This window comes from Calidris pugnax, unplaced genomic scaffold, assembly GCF_001431845.1.
Source record: "Calidris pugnax isolate Ruff unplaced genomic scaffold, ASM143184v1 scaffold112, whole genome shotgun sequence".
Classification (NCBI taxonomy): Eukaryota; Metazoa; Chordata; class Aves; order Charadriiformes; family Scolopacidae; genus Calidris; species Calidris pugnax.
Window position 1 is genome coordinate 372,222 of NW_015090841.1, and position 8,618 is coordinate 380,839.

The following is an 8,618-nucleotide window of genomic DNA, read 5'->3' on the forward strand; positions in this document are numbered from 1 at the left end:
AGAAGAACTTAAATGAAACTACAATTTCTATGACAAGCATAACAGTTCCCAGAATGATTAAGCTAATATCTAACCTACATGCAGTCTCTATAGGTCAATGAGTCCACATAAATGAATTGATATGTAAATGTATTACACATACTCTCTACATCATTCTGCTGTGTATGCATATACACAGGGAGTCCAAAGATTAAACCATCAAAAGACATGTTTCAGTGAAAATCTTTTGATATGAAGTACTTTATTTTATACTACATTGAAATGATACATGTTTATTCTGGCTTAAACTGTTCCTTTCTTTTGGTTTAAAAACTGAAAAGTTACTTTCAAAGCAAACATTTTTAATCCAGAATTCATTCAGAAGTAATGAGAAAATAATATCTCAGTAATTTTAATGACTTTTTATTTCCAATTTAATTAAGAGGAAAAGAAGAGGTGTGTTTATTTTCTCATAAACTTTAGCAATACAAAAATGAAGTGCACAACTTCAGGTGAAAAACTCAGACCTAGCAAAAATGATGACACAATATTTTGATGACACTTAGGTGGTAACAGGTCTGAACTGGCTCTCTCAAGATATATTTTTCTACTACAAATATGAGAGCCACCTAAATGTATTTTGTTTCTGGAATGTGCACAGCCACATTCACAATGTGAACACATGTAAACGGAAAATATGGGCCCAGAATTATGGCCTCACATTTACAGATTCAGAGTATCTTTAGTGAAATCAGTTGATGTGGATTCACATTATTGTATCTGAGAGCAAATTAGACTCATTCATTGCTACTGCCCTGTCCACTGAATATTTGATTGACCTGTTAAAAATGGCTTTAAAACATGATAAGTCATAATGGCATTTTCTTAACAACTACTTCTGTTCACTTTACATGTGTGAACATTTGTTTAAAATGAGATTTTAACTTTACCTATTATGGAATAAACCCTACTCTACCTACAAGCTACTGTCTCTGGAGTTAGTTGCAGCTGACAGAACAAGGTTCAGTACAGCACATTCACAACAGGATTTGATGTGTTTCATTCTATTAGGGATTATCACACTATCAGCATGATAGCAATGGAACCTCACTGAGTTAATTTTTTTTATGAGATTTATGAGTTCCTTGTTTACACCAAGAATGTTGATTTTACCATTTGAAGCATCCATGGTTCATACACGTGTTTCAGCTTAGTGAGGAAAGTGTTAAAGTCCATCCCTTGCAAAATATTTTGAAAGCTGTACAGTACCATAGGTCTTAACAATCTCAGAAGTTTAAGGAGCTGTCTCAAGTAAGCAAACAAAGCAGAATTAATCTCTGCTCTTACTAGGAAATTACATCTGTGAAACATCTGATTCAGCGCTTATCTTTTGAGTAGTTGCTCGTGACAGAGTTCATTGTATGTTTTCTAAAGTTTTAAAACTTCAGTAAGATAGAGTTCATGGTTAAATGAAGAGATCACAAGGAAGAAATGTTAAGGCAGGGACTTCTTAACCCATATACTCAAGGGGAGAAAAAAGTACCCACCATTTTTGACTGCTTGAAGCAGGACAGATTTCTCAGACACAGAAAATGTGGAAGGCAATCACAGCTTAGCAATTTCCTGGTGCCTTTCATCTAAACACCAAATAATACTAAATAAACATTAATGAATTAAGCTGTTTAACATATCTACAAAGTAAGTACAGTGAAGAAGAAATGTACTTCCTTTTTTGGCAGATGTCCTAGTACCCTGAAGCTGCTAATCATAAAATGATCCAGAGCAATAGTTGCGGGCCATCAAGAAAACAATACATACACTTTCATGATCTACAGAGTGCTCTGTGAGAAGCTGAGGGGGAAAACACTCTCAAGATATTTCTGGTTGAGTAATTTTAGATTTATAATGTTTCTTGATGTAAATAAAAAAGTAAATTTTAAGAGGAATGTTAGTGAAAAAAAAATCTATTTTAAAATCTTCTCTATTCTTTATGTTGTTATCCATTGGTAAAATCTTTTTTCAACTCCAAGAGCTCCTGAAAGTCCCTTTCACTGTTTTAGAAATACAGGACTAGTTAAAAAAAAAAAACAGAAAAAATGGAAATATAAGTTAAAATTAATTTTCACTGTTTTAGAAATACAGGACTAGGTAAAAAAAACCAGAAAAAATGGAAATATAAGTTAAAATTAATTTATCTGTTATGATTATTTAGCGTATGCATGCACAACATTTCACAAAAGTAGTAGCTCGAATATTAAAAGTATGTCAGGACATGCTCACTTCCAGTTCTTGTAAGGCCTGGAAAGGAGGGAAAACTATCATTGTGTGATGACTTTAAATCTTATGTGGATACCTTCATGTTGATGATATGCTTTTGATTTCGCAAAGATTTTTCTAGAATTCTCTCCATTTCTTTAGTAACTTTTAGTAAATGTGAATAAAAGGTTTGTCTGGAGGTGTGTATCCTGTAATGGAGCACATCTTTATACAGCGTAAGAACATTCTCTGACATCACTCCAAACCAGTATTTGAAACTCTTCAGAAAAAAATTCGCAGCTAATCAATTACGTATTTTCATAACTCTATTAAAAAATAACAGCAATTAAGAACTGGACTCTGACTGCAAAATCTCTTTCATTTCCAAGTATATACTTGCAGCTTTAATGATTACTTTTCTTCTAATGCAGCAAATGCATGAGACTAAAATATTTATTAAAAAAACTGCAAAATGTTCTAACTGTAGAAAAATATCAGTGATAAAACATTATTAGAAACATTTAAAATCAGAGCACCAAATTCTTGGCTTCGTTACCTTGATTAAACTAGATTTAACAAGACAACAACATCTTGTGTAGATTGCAGTGATAAGGTCTGTTGATGTGTCTTGCCAGGAAAATAAAAAATTACCTTTGCAAACCACTAAATCAAGTTTGCTCATTCTGCTTCTTTGCTCCTACAAACCAAATGTTCATGATTTTAAAATAAATAAGTCATAAATAACAATAGGACTAAAACTAAATAAAATTGTGTATGTATTATCTTATTGTATACCTATCATCTTGATTACTTTTCAAAGGTTTTTGGCTCACATTCATACAAAGCTCTCTTCCATATTTGTGCACAGCAGAAAGGAATCCACAAGCCTGGGCTTTACCAGCTGCTGAAAATCTGAATCTTCAAGCCCATCAGGACTCATGACCGCTAGTCTCCGTAAGGCTGCCTAGAAAAACAAAACAACACAATTGTAATACTGTTAGGGTTTGACAAAGTCTTCATTACAGGAATCATTGGAACTGTCTCTAAATAAAAGCAAAGACTCAAAACTGAACCGTGTAGGTCTATGGGCTCTTCCAACTGGTTCATCTCTCGTCACTGTCTTCATCTATTGGATGAATCTCCCCTCAAATACAGCTATTAGGTTACAGTCCTATTACTCTTAGACGCAAGCAGCAGGGATAGTGTGGGTTAAAGAACAGAGAGGAGAGAGTCTGAGCACTTTGATTGTAAACCTATCTCTGATCTGCTGCACGTCTCACACTGCCACTTTATATCTCAACTCTCCTCTTAGTTTTTGTCTTATTTATGAGAACTATAAGCCATTTGATTCAGAAAACGTCTGCTACTGAAGTGTTATGCAATGCCCATAACAGATATCCTTTAGATACCAGTGATGTAGGAAGAAGCCATACATTTGGGAACAAAAAAACCTGCCAATTGTTTGATTATGCGAATGCACAATACGAATTGCACTGATGTTACTATTATCTTCATAAACTCTTCCCTTCTAAGGAGTTACTTGCTTATGTCACTGCAGAAAAATATAAAATGATTACATATCTTCTGACACATACCTGTGTCATACTTGACACAACAGATGCAACTAGAAAGCAGGCTGGCTTGCCTCAAGAACAAAAATTGTGTTCTATTAGTAAGGTCTGATAGTTGCAATCAGCTTATCTCTGTGCTGTTTTTCAACGCAGCACCAACACAAATTAATCACCTGTTTCAAAATATACAAAAAGTAAACAACAAAGCTAACAGCATTGAACAGTACAAGCCCTCAGACTTTAATGGCAATACCTATCAGAACCTGAAGCAGCTTATGGCTCAAGGACAATATTTTTGCCATATGTTTATGAGTAAGTGTCACCAGGTAGTTACTAAAATATCAGGAGAAGCAGAATTTCTGAGACAGACAGGCAGGTAACATCTCAAGTGACAGGCATGAATTCAAGGAATGTGCAGCAACAACTTCAGTGAGACGGAAAAGTCAGAGTCAGGTTTTCTGCCATCCCTCTGTGGCCTCTGCTATAGCCATACAAGTTTAACATGACTTCTTGGCACGTATGAAGGATAATCACGGCATTTCTTATGCTCACATTCATAGAATCATAGAATTGTTTATGTTGGAAGGGACCTTTAAGATCATCTAGTCCAACCATCAACCTAACTCTGATAAAAAACCATCTCTAAACCATGTCACTAAGCACCATGTCAACCCGGCTTTTGAACACCTCCAGGGATGGGGCCTCAACCACTGCCCTGGGCAGCCCATTCAAAAGCTTAATAACCCTTTCAGTGCAAAAATTTTTCCTAATGTGAAATTTGAACCTCCCTGGCACAGCTTGAGGCCATTTCCTCTTGTCCTATCACCTGTGACTTGGGAGAAGAGCCCGACCCCCACCTCTCTACACCCTCCTTTCAGGGAGTTGGAGAGAGCAATAAGGTCTTCCCTCATCCTCCTTTTCTCCAGGCTGAACAACCCCAGCTCCCTCAGCCTCTACTCATTAGACATATTCTCCAGACCCCTCACCAGCTTTTTTGCCCTTCTTTTGACCCGCTCCAGCACCTCAATGTCTTTTTTCATACTCTCTTCATCCTGAATGAGTCCTCCTTAAAGAAACAAAACTTCTCATGTGCTGATTCTCTTCATCCTGAATGAGTCCTTAAAGAAACAAAACTTCTCATGTGCTGGCACAAAGCTAGCTGTTAATTTAAGCTACAATAACGGAGTTTTAAATTTAAAATAACAGAAGGACTGTGAAAAGCACTGTCAAACAGTATTCTTCAGTCTTCATTCATCAAAAATCTCCTAACCCTAGCTTGCCCGTGTCCCCAGAGCACTGTCACAGAATGCTAAGTGAAATTCCTCAACTCTGACATTTGGTTGGGGCTCACAGTCCACACAGCTCAGGGGCAGCAGCTGGGATCTTTATCCTAAGCAGAGAAAGCATTAACCTCTGCTGGACCTTGGCTGGACACAATATTGTTTTGGAGACTCAAGTAGAAAAAAATGGATTGTAGTGAAAGCAAGAAATCTCCTTTCCTCTCTTTGGTCACTTCACATAAATATTTCCATCCATGTGTGTGTGCAGAGAAAGGGCTGCTACCTCTGTGTTTAAAGGCTCATTTCAGCAAACATAGCAACAGCAGAGAGTGGAATATAAGAATTACTGAAACCTTAAATTCTGAAGTGTTCCACTGAAATTTTTTTAGTGCTCAGTAATGCAAAGATGAAGCCATTTTTTCGTATGTGTTTAAATCTTCAATCAGAGGATAAATAATTGACACTGTACAGGATCATGCTTAAGGGGAAAAGCAGGAGACCTTGGCATGAATTTGAAACATTTCTGCAATACTTATGTATTTTGAAATCTAAAGGGCTGTTTTTTCTGCATTTTTCAGGATAAGCATGAAAGAAAGATTAAAATGTACCTACCAGGCATGCCACTAAAACAGAATCACTGTTATTTCTTTCAGTTGGTGATCTGCAAAGTTTAATTAGGCGAGGAATACCTGAGTGCACAAAAGAGTATCAGGAGAAATAAATTAGAAAAACACACTCTTTATTTTGAGATGTGGTCTTTTTTTTTAGATGTTTAATATATATCTTCCTTAGTAGAGACGATCTCTAATGCAAAGACGATATGAAAGTGCTTAAGGGACTGTCCCTGGAGCAATCATAATTAATGTTTGTAAAGCAACGGAGTTCAGAGCAGTCATAATTAATGGTTGTAAAGCATAAACAAACCAATGCATTGTTTTTACCTACTATTGCTCTTATCAGAGTGGCAATTGTGAGCTCTATTTCTTCCCTATCCATCCTCCCACATGCCCTTAAAAAACTCCAGCTAAAAAGGCACGTTACTTCGCATTAGATTCATGACATCACGTCACAACCTGCAACTGACAGATCCTGCACAGAAAACTCCTAGCTAAAAAGGCACGTTGCTTCCCATTAGATTCATGACATCAAGTCACAACCTGCAACTGACAGATCCTGCACAAGGGCTTAAATAAAGGAGTGAAGAAGGCAGCAGTGTCAGTTGGCACAGTCTGCCACAGCTGTGTGTTGAGTGGACACTGCACCTCGAGTTCCTGTGGGGAAATAAGCCAGAGGTTCATTCAGCACAACTTCCAGTCACTCTCTGGACAGACCGTATAGGGAACCTATTCCATAAAGTGCACCAAGTGAGGCTAAAAATTATAAAAAAGCTTCTCCACGACTTGGCAGTTCCTCCCTCTTTTTCAGTCTGCTGTTAAGCTACTGGTACATCCTTACAGCTGAGTTTTACGGCTGCATCTGCCACCTCAGGATCTCGGCTGAGTCGTGCCAGAGTCACTGCAGATTTCTGTTGGACTCGCTCACAAGCAGCAACTTCTGCTGGATTTCCTGAAGATGATTTTTCAAAAAGCATTTCCATTAAAAGTTGGACACCTAGAAAGATGTAAGAGCCGTCGTTATCCTCTCTCCAACAAAATTTTAGTCCAAAAAAGTAAAGGGAAAAAGCAAGCTAGGTAAATACAGACCAATCACTGCACAAATAGGGCATGATGAATGCATAAATGTGGATTGCAATTGCAATTTGGCCATCAGCACTCAGGCACATCTGATCTGTGCATATGTTAGTCTTCACTAAGAAGTTACAGAACTTCTGGAACTCAAAAATGCACTAACTCTTCCCTCTTCCAACTTCTTGGATTGTCTACGAGTTTGTATTTTAGATTTCACTTACTAATTTTAGTCAAACTAAATGCAATCCTTTATTTTCCTCTAAACTAACCTAAAAACCTGTAGTGACATATTTCAGGTCTCTACATGAAGTTTTGCTTTGAATTAAAGGAAAGTAAAACTTTCCCCCCCCCCCCTCAGTTTATGTATTTTTAAGCAAACCTTAAAAATTCCCGTCTCAAACTGTTTTAAGGGTATTTTAGAATGGGGAATCCTTTAATGAGAAAAATACAGCCTCTTGAAGTTTACTGCATGACGAACTCTTCACTTCAGAAGACACAATGTCATCCACGTAGAAATGGTTTCCTTAACCTATTGCTGCCTGTAGGAGTTGATGTTCTTATTGTAGCAGCACAAAACCAGATGAGACTGTACTGATTTCTATTTTCTAGATTATTCTAAAAGGACAATTATGTGCTATTAGACTCCACGCGCTGTTAAGCATTCAGATTACTTCAGGTAGCATCAGAGGATTTTAACTGTTAGAACATTTGCATAAATAATTAAAAGAATTAGCATCAGAATCATGCAGCTAGATAATAATCAATCAGCACACAAAAAAGTCAAAGTGGAGAAGAAAATGTATCTAAACTTCCCAGGATTCAAAGACCCTCCTCAGTTTGTGAATCTGGCTTCTGACCAGCATCTGATTATTACAACATTAGGCAGACACAAAAAGCCTTTGTACACAAGATGAGTGTGAACCCTTGCTTGGAGGAAAATGCTTCTGTGTAAACTTCCATTACAAACTTTACTTCATCACATAGTGCTGGACAGTCTACGTGTAGATCTCAACCTGCTGTCACAAAAACAACCCCCAACTTTTGGTGTGCTCAGGGAAATAGAGAGCCAAACTACTTAACCAATCTATTAATCATAAGGAGTGCAAAATCTTCAGGGCATATCTGGATTGCGAATGCTAACAACAGCAAATCAGAAAACAGCAGCACAAGGCAAACAGACAAACCACTAACAGATTAGGTTACTAATCTGTTACTAACAGAGGGATGGGATGTCATCCAAAAGGACCTGGACAGGCTGGAGAGGTGGGCCCAGGTGAACCTCATGAGGTTCAACAAGAGCAAATGCAAGGTTCTGCACCTGGGCCAGAACAATCCTCGCCACCAATACAAACTGGGGGGTGAGGGATTGGAAAGCAGCCCTGAGGAAAGGGCCTTGGGGGTGCTGGTGGAGGAGAAGCTGGACACGAGCAGGCAGGCCTCGGAGAAAAATGCTTCTGTGTAAACTTCCATTACAAAGTGTATATACAAACTTTACTTCATCACAGTGTGCTGGACAGTCCACGTGTAGATCTCAACCTGCTGTCACAAAAACAACCCCCAACTTTCGGTGTGCTCAGGGAAATAGATAGCCAAACTACTTAACCAATCTATTAGTCATAAGGAGTGCAAAATCTTCAGGGCATATCTGGATTGCGAATGCTAACAACAGCAAATCAGAAAACAGCAGCACAAGGCAAACAGACAAACCACTAACAGATTAGGTTACTAATCTGTTACTAACAGAGGGATGGGATGTCATCCAAAAGGACCTGGACAGGCTGGAGAGGTGGGCCCAGGTGAACCTCATGAGGTTCAACAAGAGCAAATGCAAGGTTCTGCACCTG

General features: G+C 37.9%; 1 protein-coding gene across 1 annotated transcript in view; it reads right to left on the bottom strand.

Moving 5' to 3' along the window:
* Positions 1-2,719: 2,719 nt before the first annotated feature.
* Positions 2,720-8,618, bottom strand: part of INSC (inscuteable homolog (Drosophila)) — a 113,802-nt gene continuing 107,903 nt past the window's right edge. The window contains exons 10-12 of the mRNA XM_014942087.1: positions 6,542-6,697; positions 5,699-5,775; positions 2,720-3,199 (exon numbers count right to left, since the gene is read on the bottom strand). Of these exons, the coding sequence (XP_014797573.1) occupies positions 3,071-3,199; positions 5,699-5,775; positions 6,542-6,697 (362 nt within the window). The 3' untranslated portion in view covers positions 2,720-3,070. The remainder of the gene's footprint in view (positions 3,200-5,698; positions 5,776-6,541; positions 6,698-8,618) is intronic.